At 49.7% G+C, this 27821-nt stretch overlaps 3 protein-coding genes across 4 annotated transcripts; all 3 read right to left on the reverse strand.

Moving 5' to 3' along the window:
• Window positions 1-195: 195 nt before the first annotated feature.
• Window positions 196-1804, reverse strand: FTL (ferritin light chain). The gene is made up of 4 exons (XM_036833102.1): window positions 1462-1804; window positions 1149-1295; window positions 671-796; window positions 196-506 (listed from the first exon to the last, which is right to left on the reverse strand). Exons 1-4 carry the CDS (start codon window positions 1561-1563, stop codon window positions 354-356), a joined length of 528 nt encoding a protein of 175 aa, XP_036688997.1. The 5' UTR covers window positions 1564-1804; the 3' UTR covers window positions 196-353.
• A 3324-nt stretch (window positions 1805-5128) lies between these two features.
• Window positions 5129-9056, reverse strand: BAX (BCL2 associated X, apoptosis regulator). Of its 2 annotated transcripts, none has more exons than XM_036833100.1 (6): window positions 8953-9056; window positions 8331-8382; window positions 8093-8239; window positions 7575-7710; window positions 5723-5827; window positions 5129-5306 (listed from the first exon to the last, which is right to left on the reverse strand). In XM_036833100.1, exons 1-6 carry the CDS (start codon window positions 8984-8986, stop codon window positions 5202-5204), a joined length of 579 nt encoding a protein of 192 aa, XP_036688995.1. In that variant the 5' UTR covers window positions 8987-9056; the 3' UTR covers window positions 5129-5201. The 2 variants fall into 2 exon arrangements, with proteins under 2 accessions (XP_036688995.1, XP_036688996.1); XM_036833101.1 differs by lacking the exon at window positions 8953-9056 and adding an exon at window positions 8882-8915 and having other exon boundaries at window positions 5130-5306.
• Window positions 9057-16850: 7794 nt separating this feature from the next.
• Window positions 16851-27436, reverse strand: DHDH (dihydrodiol dehydrogenase). Its single transcript, XM_036834061.1, is given in 9 exon segments — window positions 16851-16992; window positions 17271-17424; window positions 18304-18428; window positions 22628-22880; window positions 25365-25385; window positions 25387-25529; window positions 26205-26316; window positions 26765-26881; window positions 27386-27436. Coding segments are annotated over 9 exon segments (1053 nt in total). The 3' UTR covers window positions 16851-16915.
• Window positions 27437-27821: the final 385 nt, after the last annotated feature.

The following is a 27821-nucleotide window of genomic DNA, read 5'->3' on the forward strand; positions in this document are numbered from 1 at the left end:
CTGGAGTCTGGACTCTACCATCTTAGGAGGGGCAGTTAACAGCCTGGCAAAGCAGAAAACCCACTACTGCAACACCCCACAGGTGTTATTATGTCTTAGAAGTAAAGAGCGCCAAACTCCTCTCTCCCTGCCAGCCCAGGGCAGCTTGTGAAAATAGATCCCACCTTTTTTCCCAGGATACACACACAAAACCACTAGCCGCTGCAAAAAGCTTTATTGTTTCCATTTGGTCCAAGGCTTGGGAGAGGGCTCCAGGGTGGTTAAAAAGCTGCCTAGTGGCTGCAGAGAGGGGCTTCAGGTAGAAGCCCTAACACCAGAGGGGCTCCTCAAAGGCCACTGGGCTCCGGAGACTCCTAGTCGTGCTTGAGGGTGAGCCTTTCGAAGAGATACTCGCCCAGCCCAGCCTGGGGACCAGCCAGCCTGCGGAGGTTGGTCAGGTGGTCACCCATCTTCTTGATGAGTTTCACCTCCTCATCTAGGAAGTGGCTCTCCAAGAAGTCGCAGAGCTGAGTGATAAAAGAGGAGAAAATGTTGCCACGGACAGATCTAACAATGTGACAGATTGGGGAAGGAGGCTCAGAAGGAAATCTGCCCAATCAGATGAGGCCAATGCTTAGTATGTAAGCATCATTCCAGGGAAGGTCTTATAGACATGACTGGAGATACTTACGTGGGGGTCTGCGCGGGCACAACCCAGGGCATGCAGATCCAGAAGGGCCTGGTTCAGGTTCTTCTCCATGTTAATGGCGGCTTCCATAGCGTCCTGAGTTTTACCCCACTCATCTTGAGATGGCTTCTATACCGAAAACAGAAACGGCTCAGTACTAGCCACATACTGTGGAAAGGACTAAAAACTAATTTTCCAGTAGTTGCTAGAGTAGAGGGCTTAACCGGGAAAAAACGTCTAAGAGTTTGTATCTATCATTCCCCAGTGTCCTATAACTACACGTCCCAGGATACTACACGCTGCGCTCTGGACCGCCACGTCTTGGGAGAACTGGGTGCGCCTCGATCTCCAGCTGTAATAACCCACAAAAGACTGAACTCAATCTCCAAGAAGCCAACGCGGTGCCTAAACCGCTACAGTCAAGGGGCCTCTAGTGCAGGGACTGTTGGGAGATGTAGTCCGCTGCCCACACACTATTTACCTGCACGTCCTGGAAGAGGGCGCGGCCGCCGCGTTGGTTTTGCATTTTCAAGAGACGCTCGGCGCTCTCGTGCTTCTCTTCGGCCAATTCGCGGAAAAAGTGGCCCACGCCCTCCAGAGCCACATCGTCGCGGTCGAAATAGAAGCCCTGCGGGAAGAGATGGCGGGAACAATGGTTAGCAGGAGGCGAGGCCAGGCATGCGGACTCCGCCTTCTGACTATCCAACAGGACAAAGAAGGCCAGCGCGTGCGCAGAGGGCCGGAGGTGCGCAGCTGAGGGGAACTTGGGCTAGGGGCGTCCTGGGGACCCTCACCAGAGAGAGGTAGGTGTAGGAGGCCCGCAGATGCATGTTGACCAGGCGGTTGACGGCGGCCTCCACCTCGGTGGAATAATTCTGACGAATCTGGGAGCTCATGGTTGATCGGTAATAAGGAGTTCGGCTCAAAAAATGGTGTTGGCTGGTCCCGGTGACCGAGGACAGCTGAGTGCCTCACTCCGAAGGTTGGAGGGTGGATAGATGAGTGGCTGGCTCCGAAGGCTGGAGGGTGGTCGGAGGCTGGAGGAAAGGGCGACCCTGGGTCTGTTCCGTCCAAACACTGTTGAAGCAAGAGACAGATCCGGGGAACCGCCGAGCGCAATGGAAACGTCTGTGGCCAAGGCGGCTTCTTTTATAGCGCGCGGGCCCTCGGAAGTGGGACGGTCGGGGAGAGCAATCGGCCAATCTGCGGTGGTGGGAGGCGGGGCCTGGAGCCCAGGCGTGACCAATCAGGAGCATATAGGACTCCTAGACACCCCACCCCCCCCACCCCACCCCGCCCCCCGGAGGTGGGGAAGTCACGCGCCTGTAGGCGAGGGCTGTTGTGAAATGGGGAATTGGGGGGTGGGGGTTTTCGGGGGATGCAAGGGCTCTGGGGCTAATTCTGGGAAGTCAAGGGATTCTGGGGAGGGGGGAGGGAGACTCTCTGGTAGGTGAAAGATTAATAATGAGGACACTGGGAACCCTGGAAAATAACGATCCCTGGGTCCTGGGGGTGTCTCAGGAAAGTAGATCGGATTCTGGTGCTGTGTCCCGGCACGGACTTTACTGGAACCCTGGGGGGGTTCCTCAGAGGTGCGGAAACCTCCAGATGACTGTGGTTTACGCTGGGAGATAAGGGGGTACCCGGATCATTGAGAAGTTTGGAAGGCTGTGAGATGATATTTCTGGAACCTTGGGTCTCTCTCTGGGAGGACCTGGAGCCTTGGGGTTCAAAGGTGGGGGGAGTTTCTGTAGCTTTAGAGTTCACAATGGAAGTCCGTATTTTTCTGGAAACTTCCCCGGGGGGGTGGGGCGGTCTTTAGGCCCTTGAAGTGATCTGTGAGATTAAAAGGACAGTTGTAGAGCCCTGGTGTTCAGCCCCGGAGTGGGGGAGAGGGATGTTTCCAGAAGCCTAGTAGGGGCTTTTTAAAGAGGTCAGGGGTCTTGGAGAGCCTTTTGGAGCCCTCGAAAGATTGTCTGGGCCCCTTGGAATACCTGGGGGCTATTTTAGGGGCTCACTTTTTCTGGAAGCTGAGATGGGGAGGGGTGAAGTGACACTGGAATTTTGGGGGTCCCTCTGAGGCTGCACTTCCTGGAGATGACTTTGAAGGCAGCCAGAGACTGGGAATTCTTTTTGACTCCGAAGCAGCCTCGCTGAAATTGTCCCTGTCTTGCCTGACACATGCTCCTTCAAGATCACAGAGAAGTACTGGGTCCTGGTGAAACAAGGAGGGTCTGGGGACCTATGAATGGGATGTCTGTCTTTAACCAATGGACATTTTTAAAGTGTGCCTGGTCCAGGCTGGTGCCTGGGTGGCAGAGCTGGCTGAAGGAGCCCTCCAGGAGCTCCCCATTGTTGTTGTTTGGGGGGAAGGAGAAACAGAGACAGGACTTTGACCCTATTTCAGTGCCCTAATGGAGGCAGCTGGCCGGCTGGGGCAGGAAAGCTGAAGCCGCTGGGGCGTTGGGGGCAAAGGTCAGGGCTCACCTTGCAGAGAAGCCTCTCCAAGCAGCCCGGGCAGGGTACTCCCTGATCAAGGGGACGCCAGTCAGGCTGGTATCTGGGGTCCTCAAGGGGTGTCTGGGCCAGTGGCCAGGAGAGCAGCCGTGCTGAGTCATGCTGAACTCAGCTCTGGAAGGGGCTCCCTCCGAGGGGCGGGGTGGAGCCCGCTGACTGACCTCATCTACTTTGGGTGGACTGCAGTCTGGCTGGGACCCAGGGAACTAGGCCTGGCTGGGCCCCAAGTCTGGCCCCCTCCCCCAAGGTGCCACCTTGAGTGCTTTGTCTCAAGGCACTGTCTTTTTAGTTCCCTTGATGGTTTCCCTGGGCTCCCGCCTGTGGCCATATTGTCCCCTCTCTCTGGGTGGTGACTCAGTCTCCCCTCACTTCTGTCTTATCTGACATCTCTCCCCTGACTTGCTGTCTCTGGGGCAAGCCTCTGGGGGAGGGGCAGTTGCCCCAGGCACACAGTCACAATGGGGTCTGAGTTACTCATTCACCAAATTTCATACCTCAGCCCAAAGACCTTTAGCCTGGGAAAGGAGAGGTGACCTGGAAAGTGCTCACAGGTGGAGGGAGAGGAAGGGGTGAGATAAAGATGATCTGAAGAAGGTGGGGGTATCAGGGGGGATGGGAGAAGACAAGTGACCCAGGGAAACAGGGACAGAGAGACAGGGGGACAGAAAGACCCAGAGAGGGACAAAGAGACAGGAACAGAGACAGAGAAGGGGACAGAAGGACCCAGAGAGAGGGGGACGGAGAGCCAGAGGGGTGGGACTTCCCTGGTGGTGCAGTGGTTAAGAATCCGCCTGCCAGTGCAGGGGACACGGGTTCGAGCCCTGGTCCGGGAATATCCCACATGCTGCAGAGCAGCTAAGCCCGCGAACCACAACTACTGAGCCCGCCTGCTCTTGGGCCTGCGTGCCTCAACTACTGAAGCCCGCGCGCCTAGAGCCCATGCTCCGCAACAAGAGAAGCCACCGCAAGAGAAGCCCAGGCACCGCAATGAAGAGTAGCCCGCGCTCACCACAACTAGAGAGAAAAAAACCTGCGCGTAGCAACGAAGACCCAACGCGGCCAAAGAAAGAGAGCCAGAGAGGTGACAACCGACTGTGACTCTCCGAGTGACCTTATTCTCTGTAATTTCCCTTTTCTGATTCTCCTGTGGCTCAATCTACTCTGCCTCTTTGTGAGCACAGCATCTTCCCAGGGGCCGCTCCTCTCCTGGAGGGCCCTTCCCATTTACAGGGCCAGACCCTAGACTCCTCCTCCTCCTCCAGCCCCTCCCTCTACCACCTGTCAGTCTCCAGCCTGTGTGTCTCCTCTGCAGCCACACAGCTCAAGCTCAGGCCTCCTCTGGAGTCTCCCTTGGACCCTCTCTCCAGCCTCCTCAGCCTTCCAGCCTCCTCAGCCTTCCAACCTCCAGAGCCCTCCCCTGCTCTCCTAGTCCTCCCGAGGTCTGCCCCCCTCCAGCTTCTTCCCCATTTCTCCACCTCAGTAAATGTGCAACTTCCTGTGGTCCCATATGGTGGAAGCTTCCAGGTCCTAGTTCCCAGGGTCCAGGAGGCTGCTTTGCACCCTGCTACCCTGATATCCACCCCCCACCTCCACCCCAGCCCCAGGCTCCTCTGCCGGGCTTGGGCCTGGCACAGTGCTGCCTCTAACACAATACCCTAGGCTGTGACACGACTCATGTGATCTCAGGTCACCTCGGTTCCCCTCAGGACTGTGGGCTCCTTAAGGGCAGGCCAAGACTTAACTCACCACCTACCCACAGAGGGCACCAGGCAACCTCAGAAAAAGATGTGTCAGCACATGAAGCCTGGTCTCCTGCGAAAGCCAGGAAGTGGGCCCAGTGACTCAGACTCTGAAAGTGTGGCCCGAAAGAGGTTTATTGCCCCCCGAGACCACTCCTCCCCACCCCACCCCAATAATTACAAAAGTAAGAAAAATGCCCATGGCCCCCAGTCCCCACCCCTCCCGAAAAATGCCATAATTTATGCAGAAAAGACACAGTCCAAGGCCGCTGGTGGCCTCAGCCCATCTTCTTCCAGATGGTAAGCGAGGCAGTGAGCACGCCGGCCACGAAGATGGTCACTGTCTGCCACGTGGGTGTCCCAAAGTAGGAGAGGAGGCCGTCCTGGGGATAGGGACATGAGGCACTTCAGCAGCTCAGCCAAGGGGCAGGCCCTGGGCCAGCACATGAGGGGTCACAGAGAGGTCAGAGGGCATGAGTGGGGGCAAGGGCCTAAGATTAATGGTACTAAAGAGTTGGGGGCCAAAGAGTTATCATAGAACTTGAGGGATTCCGAAGGAAGTAGAGGCACCAGGGAGGGCAGAAGGCACTAGTCAGGTCAGAGGTCACCAGGAGGTCAAGGGTCATGGAGAGGTCAGTCGGTGCCACATGAATCAGGGGGTTGATCAGACATGTAAGAAAACGCATTACAGAGTACATCTGATGATCCGAAAATGGGGAGGGGGGCACCACTGTGGTGGGCTCAGGAAGGCCCAGGGGTCCCAGAGGAGTGGGGGATTGGGTGGGGTTAGGGGCCTCACCCAACCACCCTGGTCCTGGATCCAGCCCAGCAGCCGCTCTCGAAGGAAGTCCAGTGTCCAGCCCATGATGGTCCTGATCAGCTGGGGCACCTTGGTGCACAGGGCCTGCGGGGAGTGGGCTGGGCCTTAGGGACTGAGCCTTGTCCCCACTGCCTGGGGCCATGGCCCCCAGCCTCCTTTCTCAACTCTCTGCCTCCCCTCCTGCCCTTCTGCAATCTCTTTTCCACTCACAGTCAGAATGAGCTTCATAAATTGTGAAGTGGATCTGGTCACTGTCAACTGCCCTGCTCACAAACCATCTATGGCTCCCCAGTACTTCTGGGATAAAAAATCAAAAGCATATCTTGGCCCACAAGGCTCTGTATGAAGCCTCTGACCTGATCACATTCCAATTTTCCTCTTCTTTTCTGTGCCTCATTGTCCTTCCATATCTTTTTTTTTTTTAATTTTAAACTTTAATTTTTATTTTTTCTTTGGCCACTCCACACAGCTTGTGGGATCTTAGTTCCCCGACCCGGGATCAAACCCGTGCCCCCTGCAGTGGAAGCACGGAGTCCTAACCACTGGACCGCCAGGGAATTCCCACCCTTCTTCCATATCTTCATTCCCACCAAATTCTTAACCTGCTTCAGGACCTTTGCACGTGCTGACTCTGCTGCCTCAATGGGCCTCAACCAAGGGAATTTTCACTCATCCCTCAAAGCTCAGGTCTAATGTCACTTCCCCAGAGAGGGCTTTCTGACCTTCAGACGAGGCAAGGCCTGACGCCTGCTCTTCAACTCCCTAAGCTTCCCTACTCAGCCTTTATCTAGCTGCTTCTCACCTGCTGTCCCCAGCTCCACACGCAGCCCTACCATCACCCTGACTGCTGTCCCCCTCACCTCTAACATTCAAGCCCCATCAGCTCAATCTTGCAAACACATCAAGAAATCTACTTCTCCACCTCCAATGCTGCCCCCTGACTCCAGGTCAGTCTTCCGTTAGCCAGGACTATTACAGGTACCCCTTCGTCAGCTTCCCAGTTTTTGCCCTTGTGCCCCATAATCCATTTTTCTACCCACAAGGGACAAAATAATTTGCTGGGTTTCCCCTCCCCCAGTATTTTATAATGAGAATCTTCAGAGAGAAAAGTTTAAAAAATTTCAAAGTGTACAGGCATATACACACAACCTAGATTCTACAATTAACATTTTGCTCTCCTTGCTTGAAAAGTCTTTTCTATTTATAAATCAGGTCACCTCACTCTCTTGTTTAAAACCAGCCAATCACTCCTGTCGCACTCAGAGAAAGCTAGTCTTTATAGTGGCCCACAAGACCCTCGCAATCTGCCCTCATCTCTCACCTTCTCCCCCTCCTCACTCTGTTGTAACCACATGGGTCTCCTCATTGCCCACAACACACCAGGCTTGGTCCTACCTCAGGGCCTTTGCATGTTCTGCCCCTCTACGGGATGCCTTTTCCCCCATCTTTATACAATATATCACTGCATCTTTCTTGTCATTCCAACTTTGGCTTTCATGTCACCTCCTCTTAGAAGTCTTTCCTGACCACTTTGCCCAATCACGTCACCCTAGTTTACTTCGCTCAGCACTCATCATACGACGTGGGCTCCCTGAGAGCAGGGACCTAGCCTGTTCTGTACTGTGTCCTGGGTGCCGAGTACAGGTCACACACACCATAGGCCCCATAAATGTTTGTTGAATGAATAAATGAATGAAAAAGCAGACAAGCGGTCCATAGCTGTCTCTCTCCATTCCCTCTGTGGTTACTGGGCTGCCACAGGGGTTGACCTCACAACTCCCAGGTCCTCATAGGGGAGCCTGCCTGGGCTCACAGCCCTGCAGCCGCCCACCTTGAGCACCAGTTTGCTGGCAAAGTAGAAAAGGGCGACAACCCGGCCCCAGTTGAAGTTGCCGTCAGAAAACATTTCAGCCGCCACTCGGAAAAAGACCTCTCGGGGGGAGTCTGTGTCCACGGCCGCGATCATCCTGCAGGAGAGAGGAGAGCCAGTGCTGGGGAGGGAGGATCAGGCAGAGTGTGGAAACTCTGGTGTCCACCCCATACCAAAGATAAGGAAACTGAGGCCTGAGCCAGGAAGCCATCATGGGGGAGAGCCACAAGGTGGACATTGAGGAAATTGGGGAAAATGACTCCCTGAAGGAGAGTTTCAAGATCCTAGGGCAGGGGAGGGCTGGGAGTCCAGAGTGCTGAGTTGAGTGGTGGGGCCCTGGACCCCTGGGTCTGACGGAAAAGGGGGCTGTGGGCCTGGACTCCAGGCTCCCAGGGGAAGTGGAGGTTGGGAGCTGGGACTCCTGGGCTCTGAGGGAGAAGGGGCTCACTGGCTGGGCTCCTGGGTCCCCGGGGCCACACCTCTGCAGCTCCATGTTACTGTCCAGTTCATCTCCAATGCGCTTGAGACACTCGCTCAGCTTCTTGGTGGATGCATCCTGGGGCGCCTGCTCCAGGCCCAGCTCGGGTGTCTCTCCCCCCATTCGCCCTGCTCGATCCTGGATGAAACTAGAGTGGGAATGGAGTTGCAGGGAATGCAGAATCAGAATGGGGCCTCACTCCTCAAATCTGCTCCGCAATAATCAGACCTCAAACTCACCCCTGAAGCAAAAGGGCCCCTGTCTTCATGATCTGCTCAGAGCTGGTGGGCCCTAGAGGAGAAAGGAGGGAAGAGGTGCCTGGACTCTTGGGTCCTAGGGGGATCCAGGGAACTGGAGTGGCTCATGATCCCTGAGGGAGGACAACGCTAGGGGACCCTGCATTTCTGGGTCCCTGGTAGATAAAGTGACTGGGGGCCCAGGCAACTGAGTCCCTGATGGAGAAAGAGGCAGGAATCCTGGGCCTGTATCCTTCATTCTTCCGGGGGAGGAGGCTGAGGGAACACTTCATGCAACCAGACCCCTGGCCTGAGGGGACCGAGGGGAGACCCGCCCCTCCCACCAGGAAGTGGTGCCGGCAACAAGCCCGGGCCTGCCCCGGGGGCTTGGATTATGGGGTTCCCCAGCTTCTCGGGGGTCCGAGAGCGCCAGACAGGAAGGGATCCGGACGCAGAGGCCAGAGAGCCCGGGACCCCGGGAGTGGGTGGAAGCTGGCAGCGCCGGATCCCGGAGTTTCTGCCCCGGAGTGCTTGGCGATCGGACGGCCCCATACCGGCAGGAGGGATCCTGGGGTCGGCCGGCGAGGGGCTCGCCCTCCTCCCGCCCGTCCGCCTCCCGCCTCACCCCCGCCTCTGGGTTGCTCCCCGGACCCGTCCATCACCGCCGCTCCCGCCGCCGCCTCTCGCCGGGTCCGCCCGGGCGGCCGCAGCACGCCCCTGGTCACGTGAGCGCCCCGCTGAGCGTGCGTCCTCTCACGTGAGCGCCCCGCAAAATGGCCGCCGCGAGCCGCTGCCCCGCAGGGCTACCCGGACACAGGACCGCACCTGCCTCACCTGCTCCGGGAAGGCTCGGCCCCTATCACGTGACTGCCCAATCAGCACTTCCCCTTAGGAACTGGTCGTGGCGCCGCTCCACCAGGCACGCATTCAATCGCAGCTATAACTTTTATTCATTCATTCATTCCTGCAGTATTTTCAAAAGTTTCGGGTGGGACTTGAGCCCTTGCCAGGACAGAAGGAACATCAGAGGCCAAAGATAGCATTCTTTGAGGCAGGAAGTTCCAGATGACTAAAGTCTATGAATGTTTATATGTGTTTCTGTGAAAATAAAAGGAATCTGAAGTTCAAAAAGTGATAGATTGGTGATAGATTGGCAGGGTGAGGACAGAGAGGCTCCTGGGGTGTCCGAAATGTGCTATATATTTATCTGGGTGGTGATTACTTGGGCATACAAATATTTAAAAATTCACTGAGTTGTACACATAAGACGTGCAGTTTACTGTATGGCAATGATTATATCTACCTTTCAAAAGAAAATAGTAAGAAGGAAAAAGAACTGAGATTAGAAAAATAGGCTGGGGTCAGATGATGAATGGTTTGGGCATATAAGAGAAGGGAATCTATGTCCTAAGGGTGGCTGGGAGCCACGGCAATTGAAGATTATAGGTGTCTTAATCCATCAGCCTGACAACACCAGGAATATAGTCTGACAAATTAAAGTTTATTGACCCATTGAGATGATGGAGACCACACAACAGAGAAATCATGGAGCATCTTGACAAAGGAAAAGGTAGAGTTATTATAGGATCTGGAGGAAGAGTGGAGTTTAGGTGATGACTGTATGTTAGGCTCAAAGCCAAGCAGTGTGTGGACTGCAAAAGGAACCAGGGTCCTGTATCCTTGCAAACTACAAGATGAATGTAGATGTGTAGTGTTGGGTCCAGAAACCCTTTACTCTGCACCTGGGTTGGAAATCGAGGCTGCTACTATGTTTCAAATGATTTCGATCCTACAGGCAAGAGTGGGATGTTTCATTTTTACTGATAGAATTTCCAACACTGTGAGTAAGAAAGCATGTCCTTGGGAAATAGTGTTTCGTATTAACTTTGAAGCTGGCTTTATTTGTGTCTGTTATTCCAGCCCAGTGAATTAGCCCTCCCTCCATCCCAGTTACAGAGAAGGAAGAAAGGGCTTTTAATGCAGCCACAGACCTCTAAACAGTACAGCTGTTGAGTAGAGGGGAAAAAACCTTTGAGATAGTTCTGAAGTCAATATTGTTTACAATAATAAAGATACTATATCAGAACTATGAAGCCCACCTCCAAGATGGGCCCCAATGATTCTCACCTCCAGGTATTCAGGCCCCTGTGTAGTCTCCTCCCACATGAATAGGGCTGACAGTGTGACTAATAGGGTATTGTGGAAATGGCAGAGTGTAATTTCCAAGGTTAGGTCATAAAAGTCACTGCAGCTTCTGCCTGACTCTCTCTAGGATCACTCACTTTAGAGGAAGCAGCTGCCACGTTGTGAGGACACTCAAGCAATCATCCACTGGAGAAACACATGTGTCGAGGAACCAAGTCCTCCAGCCCCAGTCAAGCCTTAAGGTGACAGCTGTCCCCACCAACATCCTGACTGCAACCTCGTGAGAGATCCTAAGCCAGACCCCACAGCTCAGCCACTCATTGATTTCCAACCCTCAGAAACTGTGTGAGACAATAAACGTTTATTGTTGCTTTAAACTGCTAAGTTTGGGGGCAATTTGTTACACAGCAATAGATAACTAATACATCTAGGATAACTATGGCCTATTTATAGATGCAGAAACCAGAGCCCAGAGAAGGAGATGGATTTGCCAGAATTGTACGGTTCTTGTGGGTGCTGTCAGGTCTCCAGCTTGACCTGTGTCACTTGGACAGGGCTTTCTTACTCAGCCCCACTCATAGGCCCCAGCCTCCTGTCCCTCCCCTCCAGCCCATCTTCCACATGAACCTAGATGGGTTTTTCTATATTCAGAGCTGGCCCTGGTCCTCACCTGCTCACAGCCCTCCCATGGCTCACTGGTAATAGTAAATCTCTCTTACACATTATTATAAGACAATTAATCTAGTACAATCTGTTATTTATTGTATATCCGAAGGGATAAGAGAGAAAATGATGTTTTAAGACTTTTTTGGGGGGGGGCATGCCACATGACTTGTGGGATCTTAGTTCCGAGACCAGGGATGGAACCCATGCCCCCTGCAGTGGAAGCACAGTCTTAACACCTGGACCACCAGGGAAGTATCTTAAGACTCTTCTAACAAAGGAAAATACAGTTTATAAGTGTTTTAAAGTTACCGATGTATATTACAAGATGGACGTAATTGGTGGGATCTGGGGGTGGCTTACTTGGGTCCTCTGCTTTGCATTCTCTCACAAGGCTATAAAAAAGGTGTCAGCTGAGGTTCTGGTCTCATCCAATGACTCATCTGGGGAAGGATCCATTTCCAAGCACCCATAAATGGTTGTTGGGAAGATCCGGTCACATGAGAGACACTGGACTGAGGGCCAGCATCTTGGTTCCTTGTTGGCTGGAACTCCTTTCTTTGCCATGGGACCTCTTCATAGTGCAGCTCACAGCATGGCAGCAAACTTAATCAAAGTGAGCAGGCAAGACTGAAGTCATAGTCTATTATAACCTAGTCTCGGAAGGGACATCCCATCACCTTTGCCATGAGCGGCAGGTCACTAGGTCCAGCACAGTCACAGGAGAGGGGATTATATGAGGACATGAATACCAGGAGGTGGAGGTCATTGAGAGCCATTTTAGAAACCGATTACCCCAGAGAAAACTCTAATTCGAAAAGACACATGCACCCCTATGCTCATAGCACCACTATTTACAATAGCTAAGACATGGAAGCAACCTAAATGTCCATCGATAGATGAATGGATAAAGAAGATGTGGTCTATATACACAATGGAATATTAGTCATAAAAAAGGATAAAATAATGCCATTTGCAGCAACATGGATGGACCTAGAGATTATCATATTAAGTGAAGTAAGTCAGTGAAAGACAAATATCATATGATATCATTTATATGTGGAACATTAAAAAATGATACAAATGAACTTATTTACAAAACAGAAATACACTCACAGACACAGAAAACAAACTTATGGTTACCAAAGGGGATAGTGCAGGGGTGGGGGGAGGAGAGAATTTAGGAGTTTGGGGTTAACAGATATATGCTACTACATATAAAATAGATAAACAACAGGAACCTACTGTAAAGCACAGGGAACTGTATTCAATATCTTGTAATAACCTATAATGGAAAAGAAGATGAAAAAGAATATATATATTCAATATATATATATAACTGAATTACTTTGATGTACACTTGAAAGTAACATGACATTGTAAATTAACTATACTTCAATGAAAGAAAGAAAGAAAGAAAGAGAGAGAGAGAAAGAAAGAAAGAAAGAAAGAAAAGAAACTGACTACCACTCCAGGAAAGGAAGAGCCCTTTGCACATAGAGGAAGGACAGCAAAGGAGAGGGCTGACATGTTGTAGATGCTAAGTTATTCAGGGGAAGAGGACCCTGGTGGCTGATCTAGTGAAGGTTCTGGGGTGGAGAAGAGTGAGTAGGATTTGGGGGTTCCACTTCTGCTTAGACATATTAAAAATGAATCCATCTCTCCCACTATAAAAGTTATACCAGATGTTCTGGTTCACTACTGCTGTGTAACAAATCAGCCCAGAGCTTAGTGGCTTAAAACAACAATTATTTTATTATCTTTGATAGGCCTGTGGGTAGTGAGATTGGGAATGGCTCTCTGGGCAGTTCCAGCTTGGGGTCACTCAGTGTCTGCAGTCAGAAAGTGGCTGGAATTGGAAGAGCAGGGAGACTGAAGGGTGTCGGGACCTGGTGGAGCATATATTTTCATGGAGCCTCAAGCCTTTCCATGTGGTTTCTTTGTGTGGGATAGCTTGAGCTTCCTTATAGCTTGGTGGCTTCAGGGCAGCTGAACTACTTGCCTGATGGCTGAAGGTTTCAAGAGTATTTCAGCTAACAAAGAAATTGCATTGCCTTCCCTGATTTGACCTCAAAAGTCATGCAGCATCACTTCTGCCATGTTGCAACAGCTACATATTAGTCATGAGCCCACTCCACTTCAGGGGAAGGGGAACTCGACTCTACTTCTTAATGGGGGAAGTGAGTGGGGACAGGAGATATCTTTGGAAAATATAAGGTAACACACCAATTCAGCTGCTTTAGCAAAGACCATTATAACAATGACTTAAACAACACAGAAGTTTATTTCCCTCTCATGTAACAGTCCAAGAATATGCAACCTTAAGTGTTAATAACAGTGAGTAAAGTTCCACAGTGTCAGGAACTATGATGGTTAATTTTATATGTCAACTTTACTGGGCCAGCTTGACAGGGTACCCAGATGTTTGGTCTAACATTATTCTGAGTGTTTGTCTCAGGGTGTTTTTGCATGAGATCGATATTACATCAGGAGACTTAGTAAAGAAGATTGCATAAAAGGCCTGAATAGAACAAAAGGCTGACTCTCCTCTGAATAAGAAAGAATTCTTTCTGCCTTGCTACCTTTGAACTAGGACATGAGGGACTTCCCTCGTGGCGCAATGGTTAAGGCTCCGCGCTCCCAATGCAGAGGGCCCAGTTCGATCCCTGGTCAGGAAAATACATTCTGCATGCTGCAACTAAAGATCCCTCACGCCACAATGAAGATCCTGCATGCTGCAAATAAGACCCGGTACAGCCAAATAAATAAATAAACAAATAAATAAATAAATTTTTTTTTTTTTAAAAAGGAACTAGGACATCAGCTTTCTTCCCGCCTTCAGGCTCAAACTGAAACATTGGCTCTTCCTGGGTCTCAAGACGAAACTGCACAATTCAGATGGGACTTGAACCCAAGGGGTGGGACTTAAACCCAGTGTCTTTTTTTTTTTTTTTTTTTTTGACGGCGCCATATGGCATGTGGGATCTTAGTTCCCTGACCAGGGATCAAACCCGCGCCCCCTTCAGTGGAAGCCCGGAGTCTCAACCACTGGACTGCCAGGGAATTGCCCCCGCCAGTGTCTTTTTTTTTAATATAAATTTATTTATTTTAATTTTATTTTTGGCTGCATTGGGTCTTCGCTGCTGCGCGCGGGCTTTCTCTGGTTGTGGTGAACGGGGGCTACTCTTCATTGTGGTGTGAGGGCTTCTCATTGCGGTGGCTTCTCTTGTTGCGGAGCACGGGCTCTAGGTGCACGGGCTTCAGTAGTTGTGGCATGCAGGCTCAGCAGTTGTGGCTCACAGACTTAGTTGCTCCGCGGCACGTGGGATCTTCCTGGACCAGGGCTCAATCCCGTGTCCCCTGCAGTGGCAGGCGGATTCTTAACCACTGCGCTACCAGGGAAGTATTCCCCCCACACACTGTCTTTTAAATGAGATCACACACCAGGTCTCAGATCTTAATGAAGCTCAGGTTCTTTATGTCTCATCGCAGAAAGAATTCAGTGGGAGACAAATTGATAGGTAAGAAGTGGACTTATTTAGAGAGAAACACAGTCCACAGAGTGTGGACCATCTCAGAAGGCGAGAGGCCCCGAAATATGGGGTGATTGGTTTTTATGGGTTGGGTAATTTTATAGGCTAACGAGTGGGAGGATTATTCCAACTATCTTGGAGAAGGGGTGGAGATTTCCAGGAATTGGGCCATTGCCCACTTTTTGGCCTTTTATGGTCAGCCTCGGAACAGTCATGGCATCTGTGAGTGTGTCCTTTAGCATATGCTAATGTATTACAATGAGCATAGAATGAGGCTCAAGGTCTACTGGAAGTCAAATCTTCTGCCATCTTGGACCTAGTTGGTTCTAACCAGTTTATGTCCTATCCTCAAGGGCTATGTCATTCTTTTAGACGTTGTGCCCTGCCCCCTTCCCTCCTGTTTCAGAGCTGCCAGCCTTCAGACAACAACTACACCATCAGCTGTCCTGGTACACATGCCTTCAAACTTGTACTGGAACTAAACATTGGCTCTCCTGGGTCTCCAGTTTGCCAACTCATCCCGAAGATCTTGGGGCATGCCTACTTCCATAATCATGTCTTTCTTCTAGCCTTCTAGCTTGTTGCCCTACCATTCACAACACAGCACTTCCATCTCATAGTGTAAGATGGACACACCAATGCCCAACACATCCCTGCACCAGGAAGGGAGAGACTGAAAGGGATGTCATCCTCCTTGCCTTTTAAGGCCATATCTCAGATGCTGCAGACATCCCACTGGCCAGAAACCATTTACATGGCAAGAAACTGGTTGCAAGGGAGCCTGGGAAATGTAGTCTTTAGCTGTGCAGCCATATGTCCAGTGAAACTTCCCTATCAGAGGCGAATAATTATTAAGGGGACATCTAGGCATATCTGCCACACGATCAAATGACTGAAACCAAGCAAGCAGAGGGCTGAATGGTTTCACATTGTGGTGATAGCTGAATGATGTGTAATGGGACTTGGAATAGGCAAACAATAGAAAACTCATTTAACTGATTTCTAATCTCTCAATGTTCTGAAATTTCTACCAAATTGCTTATGTGCTCAGAGTGAGAGTTATTAGTGTCATAAACCCAATGTATCCATCTCCATCTTCTGGAATGTGGTAGAATTGAACTTCCTGGACTCTCTGTGGTTCGTTCAAGTCACATGACTAGTTTTGGCCAATAAATTCTAAGAGATTATGTATGTCATTTGTGTGTCAGAACATTTAAGTATTGGTACAAGAGCTTCCAGGGTGTTCTTCCTTGGCCACACTTGACCGGCAGGACTCCAGATGGTAGTGGCTCTGTCAGCCTGGGTCCCAGACATATACAGCCCAGAACCCTCAGTCAATATATAACACAAGTGAGAAAAAAACCTTGTTATGCTAAGCTGAGATTTGGAGTTGTTTGTTACTACAGCATAACCTAACCTATTCTCACTACTATAGAAAAATATGAAAGTTAGATCTTTCCTAGAGCACAGAGTTAACCCTAATTGGTTGGCCAAGCACCCACTCCAACTGCTTGTAATTTGGGTGGGAATGATCTCCGACCCTTTCCACACAGAGGGGCATATGACCCCGGCTTTGCCAATAAGGCCACTGAAATATTTGTGAACGTTCCTGTTGAAATGACTCTCTATACCTTAATGGAGGCCTGGAGCTTCTGGAGGCCTGACCTCAAAGTGAAGGGCCAATCAGCTAACATCTATAGAGAACCTGCTGTGTGCTAGGGCCTGTTATATACCATTCCATTTACTCCTCACCAGAGGGTGGATAGCGTGGTATCTCCCCTTTGCTGATGAGGAGACAAAGGCAGAGAGAGGCTAAGGGAGGGTGCAGTTAGGGACACCTCCTACCCATATACTATGCCCTGCCCAAGATCACACAGGCTGAGGCAGGCAAACTGTGGATTTGCTCACACGTCTGCTCCAGGAGCTTGTGGGAAATGTGATCCTGACCGCCCGCCCCCGCACATCCTTCCACCCAATTTATGCTCTAGTGACCCCTTGGATGGTGGGCTCTCTCCAGCTCCCATCAAACCACCACTGCCAAGATCTCTGTGGAAAGCACGTTTTTATTTTATTTTATTATTTTATTTTATTATTTTATTATTATTTTTTGGCCATGCTGCGCAGCTTGTGGGATCTTAGTTCCTCAACCAGGGATTGAACCCGTGCCCTCGGCAGTGAAAGCGCAGAGCCCTAACCACTGGACCGCCAGGGAATTCCCAGCATGTCTTGATTTGTTCAGGACATACATCAGTGTTTGTCTTGGGGGAAGGTGATTCCAGTGGCCTTCCTCACCTCCTCAAGCATGTCAGCCAGGAGCTCACTTTCTGCCAGAGGAATCACAAGACTTTCCTTCAGGCCTGGGGGAAAGTGCAGTTAGGGACCCCTCCTACTCACGTCCCGAAGACCAAAAGAACTACAATTCCGAGAATCCCATGAGGCACAGTAATACATGGTTCAGGCATATGGATGCCGCAGGGGTTCCTGGGAGATGTAGTTCTAAACAGTTGCTTGAGCGGCTGAGGGGTGGGGAAGATATCCATCTCCCCTACCGGGCTTGCCCTGCCACCCTGCCACCCTCCCACCCCGTCCTCCACATCCTTACCCTTCTGCAGGCATTCCTGGACGTGCTTGGCCTCATAACTCATGCCCATTCCATTTGTAAAATTGAACTCCTTGCCTGGGGCTGGGGGCAATGGGAACTCCATACGCTCCCCCTTCACCACCAGCTCTGTTGGACACCAGCAGGGGTCGGGGATCTGAGGGGAGATAAGAGGTGGTCCTACTGCCCTCAGCAACAGGGCTGCAGGGGCTCCTCTTGGGGCTGCTCAGGAGCCTCCCTCTCATCAGCTAAGGGCTGATCACCCTCCATCCTCGGGGAGGTTTGGGTCCCCAACCCCAACCCCTGCCCTGGTCGCTGGGGGATTATTCCTTAGCATCAAGGTTGCCACACTACAAGCCTGTCTTGTCTGTCCATTTCCCCAGGAACAAACCCCTCTTTAACCCTATGCTCAGGCCTCGTGAAGATAGCCTACCTTTGCATCTGTAGATAGCCTATCTTTGCAACTGCAATCTCCGTTGCAAGGAGGAGGCTTAGACAACCCATCACCTTCTTATCCACTAGGAGACTTGTTTTTGTTTTAGCCCTGGGGAAGCCTAAATTATTCCCATACCCAAGTCAGAGTCAAAATGGAAATATAGAGATACAACTGGGGCAAATTCTGCAGTTCAAGTTTGGGGCAAGGTCCAAATTCTTCTGCTGAGAATAGAATTTCTTTCTAGCAACATGGCTCCAGGAAGTCCCATGAAGCCACTCTTTGATAATGCCCATATCCTGTCCTGAAAGCAATTCCAAAGATTAGAGCTGTTCTCAGAGGATGGTTGATAAGAACTGGTTTCTCCTAGGAAAGGACTAAGGACTTTTGACAGACCAATGGGTTCACCCTCAGGAAGGAGCCTGGAGGTCCAAACCCCATCCCATGGCCTGGTGGTTGAGGATGGATTCCTTAGCAGTGGTGTGGCAAGAGGCTGGTTCAGTCCCTATCCAGCTCCAACAGGCATGACTGGCCTACTCCTCTTGCTAAGGGCCATGGTTCCCAGTACTTGGGCCCATCCCAGCTCGGCCAATCATGTCTCACCTGGGCCATGCCCTTGGTACCGCTCACAGAGACCATACTGGAGAGCTGGGCAGTGATGCTGCAGGTGAAGCTGCCGTAGACCCCTCCTGGGTACTGGAGTAGCACAGTGACAGTGTCGTCCACACCTGGGGGAAGGCACCGGATGGGGGCAAGCCTGGCATCAAATCCTGCCTGTGGAACCTTGGGCAAGAGACCTCATCTCTAATATGGCAATGAAAGAGAGTGAAGCCAGAAGCGGTGATGTGTCCTACCACATGGATGAACACTGAAAACACTTAGGTTAAATGAAAGAAGCCAGACACAAAAGTCACATATTGCAGGATTCCATTTGTGTGAAACGTCTAATATTTGGCAAATCCATAGAGCCAGAAAGTAGATTTGTGGTTGGTTAGGGCCCAGGGGGATGGGAGAATTGGATGTGGGTTGTTTTTTTTTTTTGAGTAATGAAAATATTCTAAAATTGATTATGGTGGGGGGAGGGATAAACTGGGAGATTGGGATTGACATATACACACTACTATATATAAAATAGGTAACTAATAAGAACCTACTGTATAGCACAGGGAACTCAATACTCTGTAGTGACCTATATGGGAAAAGAATCTAAAAAAGAATGGATATTTGTATATGTATAACTGAATCACTTTGCTGTACTCCTGAAACTAACACAACATTGTAAATCAACCATACTTCAATAAAAATTAATTAAGAAAAATAAAATTGATTATGGTGACAAATGCACAACTGTGACTGTACTAAGGCCACAGAATTATACCCTTAAAATGAATAAATTGTATGGTATGTGAATTATATCACAGTAAAGCTGTTATCAAAAATAAATAAATAAACAAAAATATGCTAAAAGAAAAAAAAGAGAGACTTCACCTCTCTGAGCCTCATTTGTGAGAATCAGTTTCCTCATCTCTAAAATGGGGATAATAATAGAACCTGCCTCATAGGTCCATTACAAGTATTATATTAAATGATATAATATGCACAAAGTACTTAGAAGGGTATTTAAATTACAATAAGTGATATGTAAGCATTAGTTAACACAGCAGGAAAAGTACTAGCCTGGTTCTGGAACACATCAGGCAGGCCATAGATGGAGGAACCTAGTGACTCAGCTCTCTTTGATTTCAGATAAGCCCAAGTTCTTATCCTGGATCTGCTGTATAAGCCTGGATAAGTCACTTCCCCTCTCTGCACCTCAGTTTCCTCGTCTGTAAAATGGGGACAACCTAAATATATTAGGGAGATCATATCTATAATAACCCTAATGCAGAGGTAGCACATGACAGATGGGATCTGTTATAGCTACTATTTAGTCTAGAAATGGGCCAATTTGTTTTGAATTTTATTTAATTTATTTTTTTATACAGCAGGTTCTTATTAGTTATCCATTTTATACATATTAGTGTATACATGTCAATCCCAATCTCCCAATTCATCACACCACCGACCCCACCCCCCCACCACTTTCCCCCCTTGGTGTCCATACGTTTGTTCTCTACATCTGTGTCTCAACTTCTGCCCTGCAAACCGGTTCATCTGTACCATTTTTCTAGGCTCCACATACACGTGTTAATATACGATATTTGTTTTTCTCTTTCTGACTTACTTCATTCTGTATTGACAGTCTCTAGATCCATCCACGTCTCTACAAATGACCCAATTTCGTTCCTTTTTATGGCTGAGTAATATTCCATTGTATATATGTACCACATCTTTTAATCCATTCGTCTGTCAATGGGTATTTAGGTTGCTTCCATGACCTGGCTATTGTAAATAGTGCTTCAATGAACATTGGGGTGCATGTGTCTTTTTGAATTATGGTTTGCTCTGGGTATATGCTCAGTAGTGGGATTGCTGGGTCATATGGTAATTCTATTTTTAGTTTTTTAAGGAAGCTCCATACTGTTCTCCATAGTGGCTGTATCAATTTACATTCCCACCAACAGTGCAAGAGGGTTCCCTTTTCTCCACACCCTCTCCAGCATTTGTTGTTTGTAGATTTTCTGATGATGCCCATTCTAATTGGTGTGAGGTGACACCTCATTGTAGTTTTGATTTGCATTTCTCTAATAATTACTGATGTTGAGCAGCTTTTCATGTGCTTCTTGGCCATCTGTATGTTTTCTTTGGAGAAATGTCTATTTAGGTCTTCTGCCCATTTCTTGATTGGGTTGTTTGTTTTTTTAATATTGAGCTGCATGAGCTGTTTATATATTTTGGAGATTAATCCTTTGTCCATTGATTCGTTTGCAAATATTTTCTCCTGTTCTGAGGGTTGTCTTTTCGTCTTGTTTGTAGTTTCCTTTGCTTTGCAAAAGTTTTTAAGTTTCATTAGGTCCCATTTGTTTATTTTTGTTTTTATTTCCATTACTCTAGGAGGTGGATCAAAAAAGATCTTGCTGTGATTTATGTCAAAGAGTGTTCTTCCTATGTTTTCCTCTAAGAGTTTTATAGTGTCCAGTCTTACATTTAGGTCTCTAATCCATTTTGAGTTTATATATATATATATTTTTTTTTTAAATAAATTTATTCATTTTATTTATTTTTGGTTGCGTTGGGTCTTTGTTGCTGTGTGCCGGCTTTCTCTAGTTGTGGCGAGCGGGGGCTACTCTCCTTTGCATGGGTTTCTCATTGCCGTGGCTTCTCTTGTTGCGGAGCACAGGCTCTAGGCATGCAGGCTTCAGTAGTTGTGGCATGCGGGCTCAGTAGTTGTGGCACACGGGCTTAGTTGCTCCACGGCATGTGGGATCTTCCCGGACCAGGGCTCGAACCCGTGTCCCCTGCATTTGCAGGCAGATTCTTAACCACTGCACCATCAGGGAAGTCCGTTCCCAGAACTTCTGCTGCCAGTGTCCTTGTCCCCACGGTGAGCCACAGCCACCCCCCACCTCTGCAGGAGACCCTCCAACACTAGCAGGTAGGTCTGGTTCAGTCTCCTATGGGGTCACTGCTCCTTCCCCTGGGTCCCAATGTGCACACTACTTTGTGTGTGCCCTTCAGGAGTGGAGTCTCTGTTTTCCCCAGTCCTGTCGAAGTCCTGCAATCAAATCCCGCTAGGCTTCAAAGTCTGATTCTCTAGGAATTCCTCCTCCCATTGCCGGACCCCCAGGTTGGGAAGCCTGATGTGGGGCTCAGAACCTTCACTCCGGTGCGTGGACTTCTGTGGTGTAAGTGTTCTCCAGTTTGTGAGTCACCCACCCAGCAGTTACGGGATTTGATTTTATTGTGATTGCGCCCCTCCTACTGTCTCATTGTGGCTTCTCCTTTGTCTTTGGATGTGGGGTATCTTTTTTGGTGAGTTCCAGTGTCTTCCTGTCAATGATTGTTCGGCAGTTAGTAGTGATTCCGGTGCTCTCACAGGAGGGAGAGAGCGCACGTCCTTCTACTCTGCCATCTTGAACCAATCTCCTGAGACAGTTTTTCTGAAGAGTGACCTTGATCCCATGTATTATTTTCCTGGTTATCCATTGCCTTCTGTGGTACTGTTTGCAAAGATGAAAACAGTAATTCCTCTTACTCCTCTATGAGTGCCCCTTTGTGGTAGCTCCTTCCATCAAGAGGTAAAGTCTATTTGCCCACCTCTGAAATCTGAGCTGACTTTGGGCCATGGAACAGTGGCAAATATGGTACAAATAAAGGTTTGAAAAGTGCTTGCACATTGAGGCCTGCCTTCTTTTTGTTACGCCTGGAACTCTGAGCCCACAATGTGAATGAACCTGAGCTAGTCAGCTGGAGAGGCCATGTGGAGGAGAACCAAGACTCCCCACACAATAACCAATACCTGCAAGACATAGTGAGGCCGTCCTAGACCATCCAACTCCAGTGGAACAGCCAGCTGACTGCAGCTACATGACTAAGACCAGCAGAAGAACCACCCAAGCTGAGCCCAGCCCAAATTGCCAACCCACAGAATCACAAACTAATAAATGATTGTTATTTAAGGTCACTAAGTTCTGGGGTAGTTTGTTATGCAGCAAAGTCTGAGACAAATTCAAAAAATAATAATTACTAACTGCTTGCCATTTGCCTCAAGTTACTTCATTAACTCCTTATGATAACTCTATTACTGACATTTTACCAGTAACTAATTAAGACTCAGAGATGTTGGGTCCCTTGGCCAAGAACACACAGCAAAATCCCAGCACAGAGCCTGCCGACACTCTCAACTCTGATCCTCTTTGACTTCATATGGGAAGCTCCTCCAGCTGTCTAACCTGATTCTCATGGGTGAGGAGACATTCCCAGCTCAGCACTCCCAGTAAGACAGGATCACTCCTATTACCATCGTATAGTCCAGGATAGATCGTACCTGTTTCATGGCGCCTTCCCACAGCTTAAATCCTCTCCGGCTTTGGCCCACCGAAGACCATAATGATGAACTGGAGGCAGTAGATGCCAATGTCTAACAAGCCACCTCCAGCCTGGGCCCAGTCTATGGCCTGGTGTACATGGGTGAGATTCTTCCCAAATTCTGCCCGAACCACCCGAAGGTCCCCCAGAGTTCCCTGGGCCAGAACAGACCTCAGAGCCTCTACAGCAGGAAAGAAGTGGGTCCAGATGGCCTGCAGACAACAGAGGGAAGAAAGCAGAATGCAGAAAGGGAAGGAAAGGAGTCAGGACCCAGGAGTTAACCAATCAGTTCTTCTCCTTTCGAGGGCCCAATCTTGAGGGGGTACCCACTGCTCCCCAGTCTCCAAACAAGACCCCTCCCTCTTCCTTCTGCAGCCCATCAGTCCCCAAGTTATGTCCTGCCCCTGACACCCTCTGCCCTCTTCTCTCCTCTCCACTCCCATAGCCCCAACGCCGGCCTTTCCTTTCTCATCTGGACCATTACACCGGTCTCCCAATGTTATGGGCTGAATTGTGTCCCCACCAAATTCATGTTGAGGCCCGAACCCCCCAGTACCTCCCAATGTGAGTGTATTTGGAATTTTTTTTTTTTTTTTTTTTTTGGCCACACTGCATGGCATGTGGGATCTTAGTTCCCCGACAAGGGTTCGAACCCATGCCCCCTGCAGTGGAAGTGCGGAGTCTTAACCCCTGGATTGCCTGGGAAGTCCCCGGAGATGGGGTTTTTGAAGAGGTAATTAAGTTAAAATGAGGTCATTAAGGCGGGCCCTCATCCAATTAGACTGGTGTCCTTATAAGAAGAGGAAATTAGGACACAAATATGCACAGAGGGAAGACCATGTGAAGACACAGGGAGGAGACCACCGTCTACAAGCCAAGGAGAGAGGCCTCAGGAGGAACCAACCCTGCTGACACCTTGATCTCAGACATCTAGCCTCCAGAGTGTGAGAAAATATTTTATTTGTTTTTTAAAATTTTATTTTATTTTTAAATTGAAAAGTTTTCTTAATTTAATTAAAAAATTTAAAAAAATGTTTTTGGCTGTGCCGCGAGGCTTATTGGATCTCAGTTCCCCTACCAGGGATTGAACCTGGGCCACAGCAGTGAAAGCCCAGAATCCTAACCACTAGGCCACCAGAGAACTCCCCAGAAGAGTGAGAAAATAAATCTCTGTTGTTTAAGCCACCCAGTCTGTGATGGCACTTTGTTACGGCAGCCCTAGCAAACTAACACTCCCAGTCTCTCCCCTCCAGTCCATCCGCTACATAGCCCAGAGGGATCTTTCCTTCTCCTAGAGCTGACCCTGTCTCACCTCTGACCAGTCCTCTTCCATCGTTCTCCATTGCCTAGTGTCAGCTCCCATTTATTGGGTATATATTATGAGCAAGACAATAGGTACATGCTTTGCATAATGGCTCCTCCCAACATCCCTGCCACATAGCTATCATTAGGTCCATTTTATAGATGAGAAAACTGAGGCTCAGTTGAATCAAATTACTTGCCCAAGGTCACAGAGCTAGGAACTGGGGAACTAGAGTCTAGAGTCCTCTGACTCTAAAGCCAGAAATCTTGACCTGTCCAAGATAAATTTCATACTAAATACATGAAATCTGTCCATTCTTGTTTTCTTCAAGTCTTAACTCTGCTTTCCCTCTCTGACCTATTTACCTATGCAATTTACTTTTCCTTTAAGGCACAGGTCAGTCCCTACCCGCAGGAAACCTCCTTGACCATCACCCAGGCTGGGCCAAGGCCTCTGTGCTCTGTCAACTCCTCAGTCCTATGTCCATGAAAGTCCATGCAAGTGGGCATTGGGATTGCCCATTTCCATGACCATAAGAGCTTGAGCTCCTTGAAAACTAAGCCTGTGTCTTACACATTATGAGTTCCCAGTTCCTAGGATTGGATCTGGCACACATTAGGTGCCAATAAAAATGAGGAAGCAATAAACTCACAGAATTTTGAAACTGACATCTTGACTACTTCTTGGGCACGTGGAACTTTGCAGACTGGGAGGCTCAGCAATACTGGTCATATGACAGCTAGATAGGACATGGGGAAGTAAGAGGCAGCCATTGTGACTACCAGCAGAGCCTATAGCAAAGTATTTAAGAACCATAAGACTCCTTAACGTGAAAACAACTTGCGGGGGGGGGGGGGGGGGGATGGTGGCGGATGTCATATGGTGGCCATCTTAATTGCTGGCACTATCCATTGCTGTTTGGTGGTCATTTTAATTACTGGCAATCTGCAAGATGTCAAGATGTTTTGGCTATAGGTAGCTAAGTCTGATAAGGGCAAAAACAAAGGTAGCTTGACGTTGAGGGTTGGTAGGGGATTCCTTGGTACTTCTGATCTCTGTCTCTGTAAATCCACCCAAACTAAGCCCATTGCCATTTTGTGCCACTTTGTCACTATCGACATCTTTTTCTGAAAGGCTGACAAAGGATCCTCCAGGTGGCCGTGTTTGCTAAGGTCCAAAAGCAATGACTTCCACACATGGGAGATGTTGCTAGTCGATTCCATGACATAGCTCAACTGTATCCTGACAAACGCAAGGACCCCGTTTCACTTTGTGGACATCTTAACTCTTGGCAGCCCACCCTTGTATTCCTCCAAAAATGTCCACCGACAACCACGTTTAGTAATGGCAAGTGGCGCTATGTTGTGTGTTGGAAGGTTCCCTCCACCCTCACCTCCATAAGGAATTAGGCCTCAGGATCTGGCCTCAGGAACCATTTCGTGCACTTCCGCGGCGTTCACGCCCATGGGCTTCTCGCACGGCACAGCCTTGCCCGCTGCTAGGCAAAGCAGCACCGCGGCCTTGTGCTGGGGGTGTTGGGTGCCAATGCAGGCCACCTCTAGGGCGGGAAGAAAGAGGTAAAGAGATCGGTCGCCCCGCGCACTGAGACCTCCGGTACCGCCCACCATTTAGAGGCCCCGCCCCCAGCATCCGGGAACCCAAGTCCCTCCAAGCGGGAACGAAGTCCTGCCGCAGTGGTGAAACCCTAGCCTTCCATCAGGACGGAGCTAATCATTCTCTACCATCACTCTGTTTCCTTCAGATTATTTCCAGCCTTCTGAAATTATCGTATTCAATCATATGATCCTCACAACACCACCAAGAAGTAGAGATGATTATTTTGCCCGTTTCACAAATGAGGAAACTGAGAAGGGCAAGCGGAAGAGGGAAAAGCCAGTTCAGGCAGCCTGACTCCAGAGCTGGGCTGTTGTCCAACTACAGTGTCCTGCCTCTCCATCAAGGCTACTCTGGAACGCAGAAGCCCGGGCCGCAGGTCATATTTAAAGCCTGAAAGGCCTCCCTCAGAAATTCAACCCTGCCTTTGCCGCGGAGGTGTGGCCCCTAATCGCAATTTCACGCTGGACGAAGAAACCGGTTCCTATCGCTCTGCCTACCAGCCCGAAGTCCTTCCAGGAGCCCAGAGGGATTGGCTCATCCCGCAGAGCCTTGCATCTCCTACGGAGCAGCCTGAAGGCAGCGCCCCCGGTGGCCCCCCGCGGCCCTCCCCACTCACCCACGTTCGGGTCCTTGGCCAGCTCCTCATAGGATCCGTAGGCCTTGGGGATGTCGTGTTTCCTCGCAAACTCCTTCGCCCGGCTCAGGTCACGGGCCGCTACCGCCACCACCTGGAGGGGCGCCTGCGTCATACTTGAGGGGCTGGGGCAGGTGTGGAAGACAGGTGGATGGGAGGGAGGTGATGGAGAAGGCCTCGGGTTAGGGAGAAATTACATCCACGAAGACGGGGCACGGGGAATGTGGTCCTGGGGGATGAGGTGACCGGGGGCTGGACACTTGGGTCTTGGGAAAGACAGATCTGGGGCAAGCGATTATTAAACCCCTTAATATCTAAATTTCTTCTTTTCACAGCAAATCAGATCAAGACCCTCCCAAACCTCACGGAATTCGTGTGGTTAAAAGACAGAATGGGATAAAGGAGTGAGTACGGAATTTGAGGTTGTTTCACTGCCTTGGGGACTAAGAAGTCCAGAACCTTAGTTCCCTCCTCCCTCAGACCCTGGAATACCCCCAGACCCCCCGCCCGCGCTTCCCCTGGACTCCGGAGGGAGGGCGGACCTGGTGCCCAGAGCGAGGCAGGGTCCGCAGCACCGTCGTGAAGTCGCTGGAGATAAGGCCAGCTGACACAATGCCCCAGCGAAGCGCCAGCTTCGCAACCTGGAGTCCCAAAGGCCCCTACCTTCGCGCGGAGAGTTAAAGACTTGATGCGCCGCTCAGCGAGGGCGTGGCCCTTTTCTCCTCCCCCATCGCTCCTAGGCCGCTCCTCATTGGCCACGGGGCCTGTGTGCTCCTCCAGGCAAAGAAGGAGGTTATTTAATTCTAGCGTCCCCACTGGAAGAGGGCACCGTTGGCTCCGCCTAATGGGGGTGAGGACCAGAAACACTTCGGGAGTTGTCGCCGCACGTGACAAAGGGGCGGGGCTTTCTTGTCAACTTGGACCCTTGAAACCTTAGGAATTGTCCAGAGAGAGAGAGAGGATAGTAATAGCAAAGCTAGTATTTTTACTAATTTTTACCAATATTTATTAATATTTATAGAACGCCTGTGGTAGCTCAGACCCCCACCTCCGTGCTTTACTTTCCCCATCCCTAATTTCTCACCACAAACCTGCGAATGAGGTTCTGTTTACAGACGTAGAAACAGATCCAGAGAACTATGCTCATTTTTTCGAGGTTTCACAGCTAGGAACGCGAAGACCTTCAGGTTGGCTGCTTCCAGAGAAATCGCCATACTGCTTCTTAAGAGCCCTGGAGCCAGGCTGAAGGGTTGCAAACCTCTCCTTGCCACTTCTTGGCTGTATTGCTTTGCACAAGGGGTTTCCCTCTCTGAGCCTCAATTTTCTATTCCGGAAAATGGTGATCACAATAGCATCTACTACAACAGGGTCCTACTGTATAGCACGGGGAACTATATTCAATATCCTGGGATAAACCATAACGGAAAAGAATACAAAAAAGGACGTATAGGGCTTCCCTGGTGGCGCAGTGGTTAAGAATCCGCCTGCCAATGCAAGGGTCACGGGTTTGAGCCCTGGTCTGGGAAGATCCCACATGCCGCAGAGCAACTAAACCCGTGCACCACAACTACTGAGCCTGCACGCCACAACTACTGAACC

The sequence above is a fragment of the Balaenoptera musculus genome, chromosome 19 (assembly GCF_009873245.2).
Source record: "Balaenoptera musculus isolate JJ_BM4_2016_0621 chromosome 19, mBalMus1.pri.v3, whole genome shotgun sequence".
Classification (NCBI taxonomy): domain Eukaryota; kingdom Metazoa; phylum Chordata; class Mammalia; order Artiodactyla; family Balaenopteridae; genus Balaenoptera; species Balaenoptera musculus.